At 36.9% G+C, this 19,709-nt stretch overlaps 1 protein-coding gene across 3 annotated transcripts in view; it reads left to right on the forward strand.

The window, feature by feature from the left end:
• The window catches only part of MAPRE1 (microtubule associated protein RP/EB family member 1), a 29,441-nt gene that overhangs the window by 5,513 nt on the left and 4,219 nt on the right, over window positions 1-19,709 (forward strand). For 2 of the 3 annotated variants that reach the window (XM_020990738.2, XM_020990737.1), the window contains exons 2-5: window positions 498-621; window positions 7,782-7,927; window positions 10,993-11,200; window positions 12,854-12,975. In XM_020990738.2, the coding sequence (XP_020846397.1) occupies window positions 501-621; window positions 7,782-7,927; window positions 10,993-11,200; window positions 12,854-12,975 (597 nt within the window). In that variant the 5' untranslated portion in view covers window positions 498-500. The remainder of the gene's footprint in view (window positions 1-497; window positions 622-7,781; window positions 7,928-10,992; window positions 11,201-12,853; window positions 12,976-19,709) is intronic. The other variant, XM_078150207.1, reaches the window with a different exon arrangement.

Below are 19,709 nucleotides of genomic sequence, written 5' to 3' on the forward strand. Positions count from 1 at the left end.
CTTTTTTGGGTCTCAGTTTCTTCATTTGTAAAAATAAGGAGTCTGTATTATACAACAGATCTAAATTTGCGAGTCTATGATTCTTATGCTGGATATTAGCTATACATGAGTAGTAGGAATCTGATTGGACTCTTAAGAAGTAGTGCCAAACCAATTGTTCATTGGGACCAAGTTATTGAGGTCTCAATTGAATGGTTTAGTCCAGGGATGGGGAACCCTGGCCTGGGTCCTCAGCTTCGACCCTTTGACTGAATCCAAACTTCACAGAACAAATCCCCTTAATAAAAGGATTTGTTCTGTGAAACTTGTGCTCAGTTAAAAAGCCACTCCAAAGGACCTAGAAGGCCACATGTGGCCTTGAGGCTGCAGGTTCCCTACCCTTGGTTTAGTCAATCCTTATTGTGAGCAACCCACATTGTGGAACATTTTCCAGCAGATTTTCTGACAGGTATGTTTACAATATTGTGAAGCTTTCTTTTTTCCTCCCCATATTATAGAAGATGGCAGTTAACGTGTATTCAACTTCAGTAACTAGTGATAATTTGAGTCGACATGATATGCTGGCCTGGATCAATGAATCTCTGCAGTTGACCTTGACAAAGATTGAACACTTATGTTCAGGTAAGAAAGACATTAATAGAATAGTCCTGTAAATTGTGAACAAATCTTAAATTGGCTAGTATGGTGTGAGTACCTCAGTTTGGTATTTGTCTCCAAAATTCGACACACAATAAGAATACTTTTTGTTGTAGCTTTATCAAGTGTTAACATCCTGTAATGAGTGCTTCCCAACTGTAAACTTCTGATTCTGTGATTTTTTTTTTCCCCACTTCTGTTAAGTTTCTCTTCAGACGTAAACTCTGAAATTTGTTTTCCTGTGTACGCTCTCTTAGTCTTGGTGTTGATTGTACATTGCCCCAAAGACTGTAGCAGTGATATTCTAAAACTATACTATTTTACCTCCCAAATAAAATAGCTCATTAAAATTTTTTTTGTATTTTATTTAAAGTTGACTAATTGTGCTACTGTTGTAGTTTTACATTAATTCAAACTCTGAAGTTTAGGTTTTCCTCTTTTTTTGGTTAAAGGAATTTAAGGACAATGTTCGAATCCCATTTAAACATATGAGTGGGTTTAATAACCGTCTTTTTTTTTTTTAGAAGTTTGAGTTTAGGCCTGCCAGTGGTATAGAAATTGTCAGTGTCATAATATTCAAGGCTCTAGTTCGTATGAGATACAAGATAAGTTACAGGTATCTTTTTTTTTTCCCCCGATTATGTTAGCTTCATGCTGTGGAGTGGAGGATCAAAACTCCTCAGTCTCTCTTTAATCCCTCTACCACTTCTTAGTTTGGTTTAAGTAGGCTAATGTCCTGAAGTTTGATGGCGACTTAGTTTACTTTACTACCTTATATAGGAAACCCTTGATATATCCTTCAGCCTAGAAAGATTTCTAGACTACATGCCTTCCAGAACCATAGGTTATTTTTAGTCAAGGCTATATAAAACATTGAATAAAATTTGATCTATCATATGCTTCATTTTGTTAGTGCTGTGAAATGAATTGCCTAGTATATTGCAAACTCTGACAGAACTTATCTTGCTTATCATGAAACAATTGAGATACTAAGCAGAGTTATGGTCAGTCCATACACTTGTTTTGTCTTGGTTTTTTTTTTCTTTTGGCTAGGCAGTGGGGTTATGAGTGACTTGTTCAGGGTCACACAGCTAGCAAGTGTTCTATGTCTGAGGCCGGATTTGAACTCAGGGCCTTCTGAATTCAGGGCTGGTGCTCTCTCCACTGCGCCACCTAGCTGCCCCAGTCCATGCACTTGTACACCTAGAAAATGTTCTGTTGAAAACATTGTTCCTGTTTCTTAAGTTCATTACAAATATCTACTAGGTTTGTTACTTCACATCCATAATACCTTAGGTGCTCTATTGCTATAGCCAAGTAATTCCTTTTGTTGGCTTTCAGAGAGGCATGAGCAGTTTCATCTTTGAACTTTGCATTTCTTCAAAGGTTCTTCCGCTATGGACTCCTGAGAAGTTTTTCCCTAGCTTTATTCTTCTCAATACACTATAGTCATTTAATTTTTATGTGTTTCTATTATATTGTTAGGGCCAAGTCATGAGCAGGGACTGTCTTTTCAAATATGTATCTTTATTTCTGTTTTTAAAATTGATGTCTTTTTTTTCTCACCTTAATTTCAGAATATGTCTCTCCCTCTTCCCTTACCCAGCGATCTATTTCTTGTAACAATGATTAAAAAAAGGTGGATGTTGACTGCATTTGCTAATATATGTAGTATCTTGTTGCTATAGTGTCTTATCCTTATAATGAAGGGAAGGAGGTAGATTTTCTTAGCTCTTTTTCAGGGTCAGATTTGTATAATTATACAGCATTCAGGTAATTTTTTTGGTTCTATTTTGTTTACATTGTTTTGGTTGTTGTTGATATTGTTTTCCTGGTTGTACTTACTCTACTTTGCCTTAGTTCATATAAGTCATATATGCTCTCAGTTGAAGTTTCTAAACAGACTTTAATTTGTAAGTACTCATTTCACTTTATGAAGGCTGAGGTGTGTTCTCCATTTTGGAATGCTTAGAAAGTTTTGCTGTGTTTTATGGTAATTTTTAGAAAATTAGGGGCGGCTAGGTGGTGCAGTGGAGAGAGCAGTGGCCCTGAAGTCAGGAGGACCTGAGTTCAAATGTGACCTCAGACCAAACACTTGACACTCACTAGCTGTATGACCTTGGGCAAGTTACTTAACCCCAATTGCCTAAAAATTAAAAAAAAAAATTAGATCCCTGCTACCCATATGGTACCATATAATGATGAGACATAGTGTTTACCCAAAAGAATCATTCTACTAAAGGACTCAAAGCTAAAGTTTGCCTGTAAATAGGCATAAGTGAAATAATAGGGAAAACTAGTGAACTGAATGTTTTCTAGTTTCTAGATGATAATCACTGTTGAATCACAGCTATATATCTTCAACATTTCAAAGATAAGTATAAATTCAAGGAAACTAGATTCTTCCCCCAAATAAAAGCTGTCAGTACTAGGTTCAGACTCCTTTGGTGAAAAGAAAAGCATATGAATGACAGGTGACCTTTTGTGGTTTTTGTTGGTGAGTTAAGCATTTGAGTGTTGACAGCACTCAAACCTAAACTTAACTGTGGTTGGTTCAGAGGGAGGCCCCTCTGAAAACACCAACGAACATAGATAGCTTCTACTCATTTCTTTTCACCAGATAAGATATGAAAAGAAAAAGAGGAGAGGATAAATTGCAGTAACATAGTTGGCAGGTTTAGTGTTCATTATTACATTCCACAGTTTCCCAGTTGTGATATTTTAGAGAGTGTCATCAGAAAATCCTGTTAATGAGATAGATTTTTGTGAGGAATTTGAAGGACAAAGGGTAGGTAGTGGAAAATTGATTTCTGACACCAACTTTTACTTATTTACTTTATTCTAAACCTAGTTAAAATATATGTATTATATACATGTATGTTCTGTCTGTGTGTATGTATACACATGTGTGTATGTGTATATGTATGTGTATACACACACATGCACATTTGTGTGTATATACAAAAGCAAGTTTGAAAAATGATTGTGTAGAAAATCATAAATATCCACCTGGCACCAAATTTTAGATGCTTGGTTCTTGTTGCTTTTTATAGATCTTGGTCTTCCACTTCCACTAAGCCTCTCTACTCTCTGCTCTTCTTTATTTTGATGATTCTGGAAAATTTCTAGCTCTTTCCCAAATGTTTAGGAGCAAGATCTGGTTTACTTCATGACCATGTGTCATAGAGGAATGTTTTTCTTTAGGCAGATCTGGGGCCTCTGGTCTCACCTGCCAATTTCAGAAGAAGACTACTCAACTGTGATGTCAAACCTTAGGGAGTCAATTCTATTTTTGTTCATGTATTAATTTCCTTTCTGTTAGAATTGCATTGTTGATAATTTAGAGGCTGTATGACTTTATCCATAGAGGGCTGATCTTGTAGTCAGGGTTCAAGTACTGCTTCTGACACAAGCTATGTGACCGAGGGCAAGTGATTTAATCTCTCAGTCCAACAGATCCACCTTGATGGAAGGAACTCTTATACTGGAAGTCCCCACACAAACTGATGAAATCAGAGATCTGGATCTTAGGTTTTTGTATTTTTTTGAAGGAGTGTATTTCCAACTTTTAATCTGGTCTCCTGCCTTGTGATTCCAATCCTGTGTGACTGCCCCCTTCCCCCCTTCAGTCATCATAAATTAAATATATCAAAATCCTGACAGCATCTTCTCTCCTAATTTGCTCCTCCTTCCTTTCCCTTTTCTGTTTTCCAGGCTAGAAATCTTAGTTTTTTTTTCCTTCTCTTTTATTTCCCATATTTAGTCTTGTCAATAATTCTTTTGAAATCTCTCATGTTGTTTTGTTTACATTTTCATTGGTAGTACCTTAATTCAGTTACTCGTTTTCCATATCTGGATTACCAAAAAATCCTCTAAGTAGTCTCCATCTTTCTAGTCTTTTCCTCTTTATAGTCTCATTTGATAGTGGTATTAAAAGTTTTCTTAAAATATTGTTCTCATGTCACTCCCTCTTGAAGACTCTATAGTGACTTGAATGCCAGCTTTATCAAGGTCAGATTCCTTTGTTTAGCTTTCAAGGCTCTCCTCAGCTTGGCTTCACCCTACTTTGCTAACAACAATGGGAAGTCAGACTTCATTTAGGCAGGTCTCTCTGGATATAGTACTTATTGTTATCTTGATGCTTTTGTTCACATTTTTATTTCTTATTGGAATGACCTCTTTATGTAAATTCTGTTCATTCTTTAAGGACCAGCTCAAGTTTCAGTTCCTCTATGGAACTAGTTAACCATTTCCATTTTGTAAGGGTTAAACAGTTTGGGTTAGTTGGGTAGTTTCCAACCTTTTGACTGTGGAGTTATGTCAGAGGGACTGTGCATTCATTTATATGACCTTGTCGTTTTGTAGATTGAGTAAATGTAATGAATTTGTATGTGTTAATATTTTTGATATGTATAAATACTGTTATAACAGAATCCATATACATTTAAACATATTGCCAAATCCATGATATTATTTTTTGTCATGCATTTTCTCAACCAACAAAAATAATTAATATGATTACAGCTACTATCATTGGGGGAGATGGTTGAGAAATTCTTACAAAGTTAAATAGGAATCTTCATATTTGAATAGCTTGTGAACCTCTGGTATGGGGAAGCATATTGTACTAACAGTCTGGAGACCGACCTGAGTTTTGTAGTCCTGGCTTTTCCACTTAGGTGCTATGTAATTGAGGGTTTGAGTCAGGGAAGATTTCATAACATTTCAGGGTCTGAGTTTTTTTTATTACTGTGAGTATTGGACTAGATAACTTAAAAGACTAACATTTAACCCCCTGTCTCTTTAAGCAGTTGTTTTCTGATAGCTTACAATATGATTTGTTGGTTATTTTTGTATGTTTGTAGTTTTGCAGACTATACTTGGACCATGAATTAATTTATACACACACACACACACACACACACGTATGTATATAGTTATAAAAAAAATGAAATAACTGAGATGTGTTTGAGAATATTATGCTGTCATAAGTGCCGCCGTAATTTTATTTCAGTTTATGTTCTCTTTGACATTTGTACTGATACACCATAATTTTAATGGTTCAAAAATGTGATTTGTCTTTCTTTTGATCTCTCCTTTTGTGTTCTTAGGCTCTTAAGTACTTTGCATATGGTAGATGTTTGCCCAGTAAATATTTTTGGAGGTGGCTAGATAGAGCAGTGAATAAAGCACTGGGCCTGGAGTCAGGAATACCTGGTTCAGATTTGCTCTCAGACACTTATTGTCTGTGTGGCCCTGGGCAGGTCATTTAACTTCTGTTTGCTTTAGTTTCCTGAACTGTAAAATGGGAATAATAGTAATAGCGCCTCTCAGGGTTTGTTGTGAGGATCAAATGAGATAAATATTTATAACGTGCTTAGCACAATGCCTGGCACATAGTAGGCACTACATAAATGCTTAATCCTTTCCTTGCCTTCCCTTCTGTTTTGTTTCAATAGTTCTCAACATTTTTGTATAGAAGGAACATCACTGACCTCACTCTTGAGACAGTAGATTTAGAATTTCCAATTTAGATAATGAGCTGTTCATTTAGAGGAGAGGGTAGGTGGAACAATGCATAAAGCCCAGGGCTTGGAGTCAGGAAGACCTGAATTCACATTTGGCTTCAGACACTTAAGTAGCTGTGTGACCCTGAGCAAGTCACTTCACCTCAATTTCCTTAACTGTAAAATGGGGTTAATAATGGCACCTGCTCCCCAGGATTGTTGAGAGGATCAGATGAGATGAAAATGATAATAGCTAGCATTTATGTAGTGCTTATTATGTGCCAAGCACTGTGCTCAGTTATTTACGGTAGTTATTGGAGCCTCACAAGAACCCTGGGAGGGAGATGCTATTATTATTCCCATTTTACAGTTGAGGAAATTGAGGCAAACAGTGCTTAAGTGACTTTCCCAGGGTCATACAGCTAGTAAGTGTCTGAGGGCCAGTGAACTCAGATCTTTCTGATTTCAGACCCAGCACTCTGTTCACTGCAGCACCTTGTTGCTTCATATTTGTAAAGCACTTAGCACAGTATCTGGAACAAAGTATGGACTATCTAAATGCTAACTGGTACTATCATAATTATTATTACTTCCAAAGGGCAGCTGTGTGGTGGAGTGGATAGAGTTCCAGGTCTGGAGTCAGGACAACTCATCTTCCTAAGTTCAAATCTTACCTCACACACTTACTGGTTGTGTGACCCTGAGCAACCTTATTTGTCTCAGTTTCCTCATCTGTAAAATGAGCTGGAGGAAAAAATGGCACACCACTCCAGTATCTTTGCCAAGAAAACCTCACAAGGGGTCACAGAGAGTCAGATACAACTGGAATGATTGAACATTATTTCTAAAAAGGAGAATGAAGATAGCTTTTACTGTGTTCCTTATTATGCAGTGAAAACCGTAGACAGAATTGGACTGTTGTTTTCTGTGACTTCTTTTCTTATGACATACCTTTATTTCTTGATCTCTAACTCATTTTAAGAGGTCACATTTCTCACTGAAATCCTTTTGTGTCATTGTCCTTTCAAAAATAAAAGCAGTAGTCAGTTCATGGTTTCTGAAATTCTTTTTTCCTTCAGTCTTCTCTTTGGAATCTTTTTTAATATACCTGTAATTTGTCTACTTGGTACTTATTTCCTTCACCAACCTGCTTTTTATTTTCCCTTTGGATTTTATTTCCATATTCTACTTGGAACATTGCAAACTTGCAAAATAACTTGGGGGGGGTGGTTAATAGGTTAACTCATCTGATTGTGGAAAAAAACTCAATTTTCCTGTATTGTGAGGGAAACTTTCTCTGGGCTTTCTTTTGTTATATGCCTTCAGTGGGAAAATTAAGATTTATCCATGAAATCTTCACAGAGGCAAAGTTTAGCTGGATATAAGGAAGAACTTTTCACCCAGGAATACTGTCGAAAAATGAAATGAGTTATATCATCAGGTAGAGAGTTCCACATCACTGAAAGGGCTCAAAAAGAAGCTGAGAGATCACTTGTTGAAACTATTGTTTACTGGGGGGATGCATTAAAGCGAAGGTGCTATTTAGTAAACTCTAAGATTCCTTTCAACTTTTAAGATTTTATGAACTTTATCAAGTGAGTGATATGATTGAATGAATGCATTCTTCTTTTGGATCAGGTGCTGCCTATTGTCAGTTTATGGATATGCTTTTCCCTGGTTCCATTGCTCTTAAGAAAGTGAAGTTTCAAGCAAAACTGGAACATGAATACATTCAGAACTTCAAGATCCTACAAGCAGGTTTTAAGAGAATGGGTGTTGACAAAGTAAGTTAGAATTATATCCTTTCCTTCAGGTGTGTACTTGTTGTTTTCATTAGCACTGTCCAGTACAAATATTAATCTTTGGACTTGGCTGAGGTAAACTAGCAATGGAAATGTAGAAAAATTTAACTATAAGGTCACAACTTGCCTTGCTTCCAGGGTTCATTAATATTTTCAAAATGGGCTTATCAACTTCATTGTAAATATTCATCCTAGAAGCAAAATTTGGCAAACATTTAATTCAGCAAATTCACAAAAGTCGTTGTGATATTAGATAATTATTGATTTTCATTATAAGATTGTCCTCAAATCTGGCAAACTCTCATTTTACTTAAGTTAGATATGTCATTGCTTCTGGAGTGTTAGGAAAAAGCAGCCCATCTGGTGTATATGTCATTTTCCTCATCCCTGCTGCTGTAGATGCTTTTCTAAGAGGTGAAGGAGACCAGGGAACCTTAGGAGAGTCATTTGGAATAATAGCTTCCATAGAATTAATAGTGCTTATGCAAACTACTTTCTTGCTAGTGTATTTAAATTTGTCAGAAACAGATTCTGCTAGATGTATTATTTTTTATGGTCCTAACCTGTGATTTCCTCAGTATAGGGAACTTCCAATATGGAAACTGCCACCATTAATGCATATTGGCAGGTCTGTAACTTAGTGTTAGGGAATTGCCTAGGGTCCTGAGAGGCTAAGTGACATGCCTGTGGTTACAAAGCTAGTATGTCTCAGGGAGGATGACTACAAGGCTGGCCCTCGATTCACTGTGATGTGTCTCTAGACCATAGGTTTCATGGTATTCTGGTGAAATCTATGGGCTTGTCAGAATAATGTTTTTAAATGCATAAAGTAAAATACATGGGATTACAAAGGAAACTATATATTGAAATACAGTTATTAAAATACAAAAAATATAACCTGGTTTCCAGGGTAAAAACTGCTTCTTGTAGGCTTTATAGAAAGAGTATATATCTTTCTCTTATGCAGTAGATTTGTTCATTCAGTAAGCACTAAGGAGAGTGAAAATAATGAATGTTTACTGTTAATCAACTATAGCATTGTGCTTTCTATCTGCAAAAATGAATATGATTCTTGGTTTCAAGAAGCTTATTGTGTAGTAGGAGAGCTAAATCACATACACAGATTCCACATTCTATCTGTGTTACAGTTAAGTACAGTAAGGGTAGTACAAATACTATTGACGATTAGAGGAAAAGTTAAATTACTTCAGGCTGGCAAATGGGGAAGTTGACCTGGAGGAGCTTTCATTTAAACTGTACCTTGGGGGATGGGTAGGATTTGGATCAGTAGGGTGATGTTCACATACGGAAACAGAAGGTAGAAAAAATGGGAAAGTATGGGGTAAGTTACTATCTCCAAAGTTGAATGTAAATTTAATTTAGTTTTTGTAAATTGAATAACATTTTAAACATGCCAGAGAAGCCTACCTTTTAAAAGAATCTTATGGTAATTCCTCTTTTAAAACCATTATCTATTTTATAAATTTGGAGTCCTCATTGTGATGGACAGTATAACTTAAACATCTACATAGTAGGGATACCAATTAGTTGCTGGGAAGGAAGAAAAAAGATTATTTTAAATTAACAACTTGCCTCTAATTCAGATATGAGTCAGATTCTGTTTATTACATATCATAAAAACAATGTTTACCCTTTGAAAGATAACTCAGAGGGGACAAGTTTATGGTTTTAAAATAACTGACATGTTCATATGTAAAATAAGCATTAGGTAGGGTTTCTCTGCTTGATTCCTTCAGGGTAGGACCAGGACCAGTGGGTGAAAAATAACAGGGAATATACCTTTTTCAATATAAGGAAGGAACTTCTAATATTTAGAGCTGTCCAGCAATGAAATGGCCCTTGGTAGGTAAAATATTCTTTATCATTGAAGGTTTTTAAAGAAAAAACTAGGTGAACACTTAGGAATGCCATAGAGAGGATGCTTCTAGCAGGTGTTGGACTAAATGACCTTTGAGGTTCCTTTTAGCTCTGAGATTCTATAAAGTTCTTTATGTGGCAAAAAAATTAATGAACTCCAGCAAAGGAACTACTTATTTCAAGCAGTTTTTGGTGATCAGATTCCAGCTTAATGAAACCTGTACTTGAGTTTATTTAATGAGATTTGACTTTTGTGGTAAATGACTTGTTTTGTAATTTTAGGGCTGTAACCATTAATTCCTGTAATAAATGAATGAATGTAAACACATTTGTTAAGTGTTTACTATGTTCTCAGCAGTTATGTGAAGCACTGAAACAAGTAGAAAGAACCCAAGCAGTCCTGGCCCTCAAGGTGTTCACATTCTAACGGGAGGAAATAATACGTAAAAAAAGAGGTCATTTAGCTCAAAGGCAGGTGGAATAACCTAGAAGTTGTAAGGGCAGTGGTGGGATGACTGGCAAGGCCCTCAGGTCCTTTGTATCAGCAGGTCTGATAGCAGTGCCCAGGTCGGGAGGTAATAGTGGCAGTCCAGATGGTAACACCTGGTGGTGATCCATCTCACTAGACAGCTGGTAGTTGGTAATTCCCACTTTATCTAAATGGTATAAAAAACCATGCTTTTCTTCCCACCTGGTTACCCCAATGGGTTCAGGAAGGGTGGACTGGAAATCAAGAGGGAAGGATAGATTTGCTGTGATAGGTTTATTTGACTAGGTTTTTTTATAGATGTTACTTAAATCTGATGAATACTACAAATGTTAGACACTAGAAAACACAAGTATCATAGTTCTCACTCTTGTAGGAGTTTAACAGATGAAGACGTAAATGTGATTTCGTTTTATTACATTTCATATTAATTTTTGATTTCTGATTCTATTTATTCTTTGTTATTTTTTATAAACATAATCCAGACCTTGCAATCTGGCTACCTTTTTTTCCCCTGGGAAAACAGTTGTATAAAGCCAGCTTTATAGGCTTATAGAGATAGACCGTTTTTGTCTCAGGACTTTTTTTCTTTATAGATTCCATACACTGATTCTTTAGCTTGGAATTTCCCAGTATCTCTGATTTTGTGCTAAACTATTTTGATTTTTTTCTTTTTCCTTAGATAATTCCTGTGGACAAATTAGTGAAAGGAAAATTTCAGGACAATTTTGAATTTGTTCAATGGTTCAAGAAATTTTTTGATGCAAACTATGATGGGAAAGACTATGACCCTGTAGCAGCTCGACAAGGCCAAGAAACGGCAGTAGCCCCCTCCCTTATGACTCCAGTTTTGAATAAGTCAAAAAAACCTCTTGGTTCCAGTGGTGCAGGTAAGGGATGTATCCTAAACAAAAACTGGCCTCCGTGCTGTTGGTGCTGTTTTGAGGCAGCAAGGTTACTGTATTTCGCTCACCTTTGGTGTGTTTATTATAATATGAGGTTCTTTAGATAAGTTTATAACTCCTTTGCAGACAGTAAAGGCTCTGAAGTTGTCATTATGGCAACTCTTCTCACCTCTAGGTGGGACTCCAAATAAGAATGGTCTGGTAAAGAAGGGTTTCAAGCTGTTCCTTAAAATCATTTTGTGTTCTTATGCTTATGATTGGTAGACTAGGAAGTTATACAAGTTAACCTATTTTTTTAACATTCCAGTAATTCTTAGATGGCAACTTTGAAATATGAAGGAAAAAACCTAGCTTATCAGATTAAGTGTATAGTAGGTAAAGCAACTAAAGGAAAACAGTTTTGCTTATTATGGATTTTAAAAGGTACTTAACTCTTGTCCTAAGTTTGAGTATAAATGTTATAGGGTAGTGACCACCTATTTTTAGGTCTGATTAAGCAGTCTTATATGAAGAAAGAGACTGGATTCTTCTAAATTAATGTTGCCTCAGATAATATGCTGAATTTGTATGCAGTTATCTTGATGATGTATGTCAGATAATCTGATTTGTTCATAAAGGACCCTTTTTACCTTTCTTATTTTGTTGTTGACTCTATTAATTGTTTTTGGTACCTTCACAAAGAACCAGTAGGATAGTGAGAGTAGGGAATAGTCAAATCAGGAGATTTGATGAGGCTGTAAAACTTCATTAAAAAGTTTGGAGAGGAATGAGAAAGAAATTATTGATGGCATGGGCTTTAGAATGATCTTTGAATGCTTCATATAGCTGTTATATGTAACTCAGAGCTGGTTATATTACTTCGTATTGCAGTTAAAAGCTGGTTGCTCAAGCTGAGCCTCCTTGGTATCTATTCCTGGGTGAAGTCCAGTTCTGGCCCAGTTTCTGATCCTTAGCTTTGTAGGCTCAAGACTTCATGTTCTCAGCCTTAGGAAATTAATACACTCCAACCATGCTTAGAGACTGATTATGAACCAGGAGGCTAATTTAGAATTTTGGCAGAGTAACTGATACCAATCCTTTGCATGTGATGCTTCTAGAATTGTTGCAGTGTTCTCTCCATTGGACAGTGTTGCCTTAATTCTTTGGAACTACTTTTAATTTGTGCAGTTAGTGTAGTGGTTGTTTAAAGCACATACATAGATGCTTTATACTTGAGGGAAGCAGGGTGGGGTAGTGATGAGAGCACTGGATTTGAAGTGTAAGAGCCTGGATTCAAATTCTGATTTCGCCATTATCGCTGGGACTGTGGTCTGGTCACTTGACCTTTCTGTGCCTTACAAAATGAGGAGTTTGGACTAAATAAGATCTCTGAGGTCCTTTCCAGCTATAAATCCTATGCCATAGTTTCAGATGACTACTTCCTTTATCCTAATGATGAATATTTTACAAGAAAAGAAATACTTTCAGCACAGAGATCACCATACTCATTTCCATTTGGGGCAGACTTTCTTGATGCTATGAGTTTTGTTCACTGAGTACCAGTATCAATGAATTGGTTATCATAATACTCCCTCTTTGATATTGTTTTGATTATATTTTTCTTCCATTATTCCATTTAAAAGTTAAATTTTCTCTCAGCTCCACAGAGGCCCATTTCTACACAGAGAACTACAGCACCTTCCAAGACAGGCCCTGGCATGGTCAGAAAGAATCCAGGTATGGGAAATGGAGATGATGAGTCAGCAGAATTAATCCAGCAGGTAGGTACCTTCCAAACCTAAACTCGGTATTCTTTTTTTTATTTAAGGGGGAAAAAATCTTATTTTTATATCATCATAATTTCTGAATCTTTTCCTTCCCTTTCCTCTGTTCCCCCCAGTGAGCCATGTCTTATAACAAGCAGTTCAGCAAAATCAGTCTACATATTGGCCAAGTGTGACAGTTTATGCAATATTCTACATTCCTAGTTCCTGACCTCTGCAGAGAAAGGAGAAAAAGGCATTTTCTCAATTCTTCTCCAGGACCAAATGTCTTGGTTATTATAACTGCACAGGATTCAGTTTTGTTTTTCCCGTTTATATTGTTTTATAGTCATCAGATATATTGTTTTACTAGTTCTACTTATGCATTCTGCTTCAGTTCAATCCTTCAACAAATATTTAAGCACCTACAATATACCAGGCCTTGTGCTAGGCACTGGGCATATAAATAGAATGAATAAATCAACCCTTAAAGGTTGTGAAGCTTTACACCTATACAGAGGAGTTTACATTTGGTCCTGGAGACAATCAGGAGTCACTGGAGTTGATTGAGGAGAGGAGGCTCTTGGTTTGATCTGTGCTTAAGGAAAACACTAAAATACTGTAGTAGCAATATGTAGAATAGATAGGAGTGAGGAGAGGCTTGAGGCAAGGAAACTAATTAGGACACTATTGCAGTAATCTAGGCAAGAAGTGATGAGGTTCTTAATTAAGATGGTAGGTGTCTGAGTAGAGAGAAGGAGTCAGATGCAAGAGATGTTGGCGGTTGATTAGATATGTGAATTAAAGTGAAGAATTGGGGATGATGCTGAGAGGTCGTTCACCTAAGGGAAAGAAAAATGGTGCATTTGACAGAAATAGGGAAATTTGGAAGATGGTAGTGGGTTTTGGGGCTAAGGACTTATGTTTTGGACTTGATAAGTTTGAGATGTCTCTGGGACATCCAGTTTGAAATGTTTAGTAGGCAAATGGTGATATGGAATTGAAGCTTGGAGGTGAGATTGGGGTTGGAGCTTTCTCTTTCTCTTTTATCTCTCTGAGTCATTGACATAAAGATGATTAAATCCATGGGAACAGATGAAATCACCAAGAAAGAATGTAGAGAGTGGAGAGTAGGGAGCCTAGGACAATGCTTTGGGAAACACCTACAGATAGGGGTTGTGATATAGAGGACAGACCAGCAAAGGAGACTGAGAATTAGACAGAAAGAGGAAAATTAGGAGAGAGTAATGTAATGAAAGTCTAGACAGGAGAGTGTATTTAGGAGGAAAGGATGATAGACATTTTTGAATGGTAAAGAATGATAAAGATTAAGAAAAGTCATATTTGGCAGTTTGAAGATCATTGGTAACTTTGGTGGGAGCAATTTTGATCTAGTGTGGTCAGAAACCAGATTGAAAAGGGTTGAGTAGTGAGTATAGACAACTTTTTTCCCTAGGAGTTTGGTTGAGAAAGAATAGATAAAGGGGCAACAGCTTGACAGAATGGTAGGGGCCTAGGGAAGGTTTTTTTTTTTTTAATTAAAGAATGAAATAAACCTGGTCCTGTTTGAAGTTAGTAGGGGATTGAACCAGTAGATACAGAGACATTGAAGATTAGAGAGGGAGAGAGAGATGATTGAGGTTGCAGTCTGCTGGAAAAAGTGGAAAAGAATAGAACCAAGGGCACATGTAGACAGGTTGGTCTTGGCAAGGAGAAGGATCATTTCTTTACTGAACCTGGGAGAAAGGAAGAGAGAGTGGGGGAGGATGTTAAGGTGTTTTAAGTTGAGAAAGGGAGAGGAGAGAGCTCACACTGAATAACCTCATTTGCTTCAGCAAAGTAAGTGGGGGTAGGTTGGGTTGGGTAGGAAATTTGTGGGGCTTAAGAGAAGAGAAGCATTGATAAAGTTATGGGGGGAGTGAGATAGGGAATCAAATTATGGAGGATTAATAGGATTGTCTCGCTGTAATGAGAGTTCAGTTGAAGTTGGATAACATGAATTTATGATGTATCCAGTCAGCATGGTTGAGTGACTTCTTCCAGCTCCATTCACCAGCATGTGAATAGGAGTGTAGGTGGTGGAGGTTGGGAATAATCTGGAGCTGAGGTTTGTCAAGGATTAAATGGTGACATTGTAAAATTGAGTTGGCTAACTATAGGGTCAAGATTGGAGAGGAAGGAAAGTGAAATAAGAGCAGGAGTAATTGGCCTGAAAGAATGGATTTAGGAAGGGTGAGGTATAGAAAGAGATGAAATTAAAGGAGGCTATGGTAGGATAGAGGAATTTCAGAGTTTTTCATTAAGGAAGTGAAACACTTGTGTTTAATGGTGAGATCCAATGTATGACCATAGGTTCATTTGGTCTTTACTTGCTCTCTGAATTTTGCATATTTGGCATTTTTTTTTAATAATTTATTTTGAATTATCAACAATCACTTCCATAAGCTTTTGAGTTTTAAATTTTTCTGCCTTCCTACCTCCATCCCCAACATGGTGTGCAATCTGATATAGGCTATATGTATACAGTTCTATTAAACATATTTTCACATTAATCATGTTGTAAGTAAGAATTAGAACCAATAGGAGGAACCACCAGAAAGAGGAAACAAAGCACAACAGAAGAAAAAAAAAGGCAAATAGTATGCTTCTATCTTTATTCAAACTCCATAGTTCTTTCTTTACATGTGGATAGCATTTTCCATCATGAGGCCTTTGGAGATGTCTTAGATCCCTGTATTGCTGAGAAGGATTAAGTCTATCAATATTAGTCATCGCACAATGTGGCTGTTATCGTGTACAACGTTCTCCTGGTTCTGCTCACTTCACTCTGCATCAGACCGTACAAGTCTTTCCAGGTTTTTCTGAAGTCAGCCTGTTCATCATTTCTTATAGCACAATAGTGTTCCATTACATTCATATACCACAGCTTGTTCAGCCATTCCCCAATTGATGGGCATCCTCTCAATTTCCAATTCTTTGCCACCACAAAAAAAGCTGCTGTAAATATTTTTGTACATGTGGGTCCTTTTTCCTATTTGTACGATCTCTTTGGGATGTAGTTCTAGAAGTGCTATTGCTGGGTCAAAGGGTATAATTCTATTGCACTATAATTCTATTACATACACATACCATAATTCAATTTCATTTTCTTGGAAAATGGTTCTTAGAAGCTCTAAGGACCTAGAGTATGTAAGTACCTAGGAACTTTAAGGAAGCTGTACATAAGTATCAGAAGTTTTTTGCTTTTTGGTCCTTGGTTACATTTAGGGTACAAATGTATAACCAGATTGGAGATTGTTACCCTTTTTTGTGCTCCTTGGCAGTCTGGTGAAGCCTGTGGACTTTTTTTCAGAATGTCTTTAAATAGCTGAAGGAAAATCTGGCCTCAGACACTTGACACTTACTAGCTGTGTGACCCCTGGGCAAGTCAATTAACCCCAATTGCCTCACCCCCCCAAAAAAAAAAGAAAGAAAAAAAATAACTGAAGGAAAAGCTGAATTTCAGTTAGAGGTTATTGAAAATAAAAGATGTAATTTTTTTTCAATCCAAGTTCATGGCTCCCCTTCCATACCCCCCCTCCACCTTGAAGTCTGTTCATGGATCACTAGGGAGTCCATAGACCCCAGGTTCACAACCCCTGTAGTAATAAAGTAGAAGTAAAGAAGAAAACAGAAATATTGTTCTCATGAACTGAAAGTAGGAAAAAAGATTAATTCCACTACCACCACCAAAAAAAAAAAGCAATTTATGGTATTGCCCCATAGGAGTTTCTGTAACTTTAGGTGTCTACAAAACAATGCTTGTTTCAATATTTTTCAAAATATCTTCGGTTTATGACCTGGTATAGCAAGGCTTTAATATTATTCCCAACTTATGTCCTGAATTCTGGGGTCCTAGGGATTTGAGACCCAGAAGTTTGCAGTTGCCGTTAGTGCAGTGGGATGAACTCTTAACTTCTCTTGGTAGATGATTGTTTTTTCTTTTTGACTTTTCTTCTGGTTTTCAGGGGCCCGGGGTAGTTTCATTTGTACCAAAGACCTTCTGAAATAAGTTGTAGCCAGGACTCCCTATAGTAAGTCAGAACCTCTTGCGATCTAAACCTGAACCTCAAAGATATTGGGCACATGGGCATGTAAGTTTGTAAAAATGGTCGCTGTAATATTCCCACGTTTCTCCCAGTATGTATTCAGTGCTTTTCACATACTTTGCACTGTGATAATCACTACAGGACATAGAAGTTAATGACAAAGAAAGTGTCCTTGAGGCTATGACCATGTTAAGGAGTGTTTGTAGCATGAAATTGTGGAAAGAATTCTATCCTGAAGTCAGGAGAGAAGGTTCAAAAACCACCCTCACCTTCTTGAACTGGAGTTTATTCTTCTCCAAACTTGTCACTTCAGTTCGGAAGTTCTTTCCTTTCCAAGTTCTTTCCTTTTATAGACTTTGAATAGTACTTTAAATGCTTACCCATCTCTTGAATATTCTTGTACTATTTGTACAGTTGACTGACACCTACCTTGCCAGGGGTTTTGAGAAGATCGATTGAGATAATATATATAAAGTGCTTTGCAAATCTTAAAGTGCTATATAAATAGTGGTTGTTATTAATATCAAGTAAGGCATAACACAAATATGTGTGGATGTGTACTTGTCAAAGGTGTTTGCCACTGCCATGGAAAATGTCCATTATAGACTCCAAATGGAAAAGGGATTCCCTATAGACTATGTTTTGCAGGTGTCCTTGTTTGTAGATGACCAGCGTTGTATTGATTGCTAAAAGCTCTGAAACATTGTAGAATTGCCCAAGCAAGATGTGTAATAAATTAAATAATTTTGGCCTAACTATCCACATAGAAAAAAACCAAGTGGGCGAATAGTACTCTGTCAGTTCAGATTATACTATGCTCATTTCAGTTCAACAAACATTTATTGTTTCTGTTATATGCAAAGAAATTTTGAGAAACATTTATGTAGGAAATTGAAGGTTGACCTTGATAACAAGATGAGCTTGTTTTAAGTACTGCCTCTAATAAATACTAACTCAAGTGTCCCAGTCAGCTCCAGTACTGTAAGCTGCAGAAAAGTTGCCGAGCAGCATTGGTAGAAGGCATATCCCTATTGGGAGCATCCTTTATTGATGAAATAACAAATTTGGACCAGAAAAAAAGTGAAAGTTGCTGGGTTATGAAGATGAAACTAAAGAGCCCCTGCCCTCAAGGAGCTTGTATTTTATTAGCTGGATAGTTGGAAAGAAGACCCAAAGAGCTGGTTTAATAGTACATGTGTCTTAGACACATATACATAGATAATGAGCTAGACCTAGAATTAAACAGAACTGATGGCATGGAAATTTACATAATGCTTTGATGACTCTTTGAAGCTTATCTGTGAAACATCAGTGTCTCCTCCGTTAGAATGTGAATTACTTGAGCTAAGTTATATTTATATTCTCATAGCTTAGCTCAGTGCTTTTCACATGATAAACACTTCATGTAATTTTCATTCGTTCCTTCAAGTGACACCAATGACTTTTTTTTTGAGAAAAGCAAACATAAAGCTTCTTTCCCTCCCCCCACCCCCCTCCCCAAATAAAACTTGATTGGTATGTTGTTGGGTGGTAGCCGTTTCTCTTACTGAATCACTGCACAGGGCAGGCAAGGAGTGGGATGGGAATGGAGATAGCAAGAAAGTTTGAAGGGAGGGATGACTCAGCAGTTGGGAAGATAAGCATCAAAAATGAAAGATATTGGATTTGATGACCAGCTTCAATTTTTTTTTAATAGGAAATATAAAATGATTTGTGATGATGACTGGGCCTTTGTTGTGTTGAAAATTTTTACAAGCAGTACTTTTCAACTTTTTAATTAAAAACATTTTTTTTGTAAGATGGATTGCATTCCATGCTCTGGCATCCATCTTTGCTAATGCATGAATACTGGGGGAGGCAAGGACAAGATAGGACACTGTTGGTAACCATTTGACTGGAGCAGAGAGTTTGTGGAGTAAAGCCAGATTGTTGAGCACCTTGTTTTATAAGCGATAGGATTTGTATTTCCTAGGCAATAAGAAGGGTAGTGATATGGTTATATCTATGCATTTGGAAGATTATTTTGGCAGCAGGGTAAAGGTTAGACTGGAGAAAGGAGAACTTGGAGGTGGGGAGAGCAGTTAGGATACTTGGATATTGAATACTGGATGAAATTCTGTATTTCTCAGACAGTGAGAACTGATTGAATTTTGGGGGGTGAGGCAGAGGAAAGAGTCCAAAAAGACAGAAAGTCTTTAAGACTGGGTGACTATAGGGATTATGATAAAAGCTATCAACAGAATTATAAAGGTTGGGAGGAAAAGGGTGTGGGGGCGAGGAGGTAAAGATGTTCAATTTTTGACATGTGACTTTGGAAGATTATAGGATTATAGAGGGAGGGAGGACAGTGTAGCAGTAAACAGATGAATTTGCTGTTGTTTTTATATTCTATTCTGAATTATATTTGTTGTGTATTTAATAGTTACAGCATACTTTTAAAATGTTTTATTGGTACTTTTTTACATGGCTACCATTTCACAGTTCCACTGCCCCAATTAGACTGTTAAAACAAAGAAGTATAGTTAAGCAAAACAAATTAATATATTGATCACACCTGATGGCATATGCTTTATTCTTCACCCATAGACTACTACTTCTATGCCCAAAGAAGGGAGATATGCCTCATCATCAGACTTTTAGAGTTAGGGTTGGTCAGTATCTTTG

The sequence above is a fragment of the Phascolarctos cinereus genome, unplaced genomic scaffold (genome assembly GCF_003287225.1).
Source record: "Phascolarctos cinereus isolate Bilbo 61053 unplaced genomic scaffold, phaCin_HiC Scaffold_2;HRSCAF=192, whole genome shotgun sequence".
In the NCBI taxonomy this organism is placed as follows: domain Eukaryota; kingdom Metazoa; phylum Chordata; class Mammalia; order Diprotodontia; family Phascolarctidae; genus Phascolarctos; species Phascolarctos cinereus.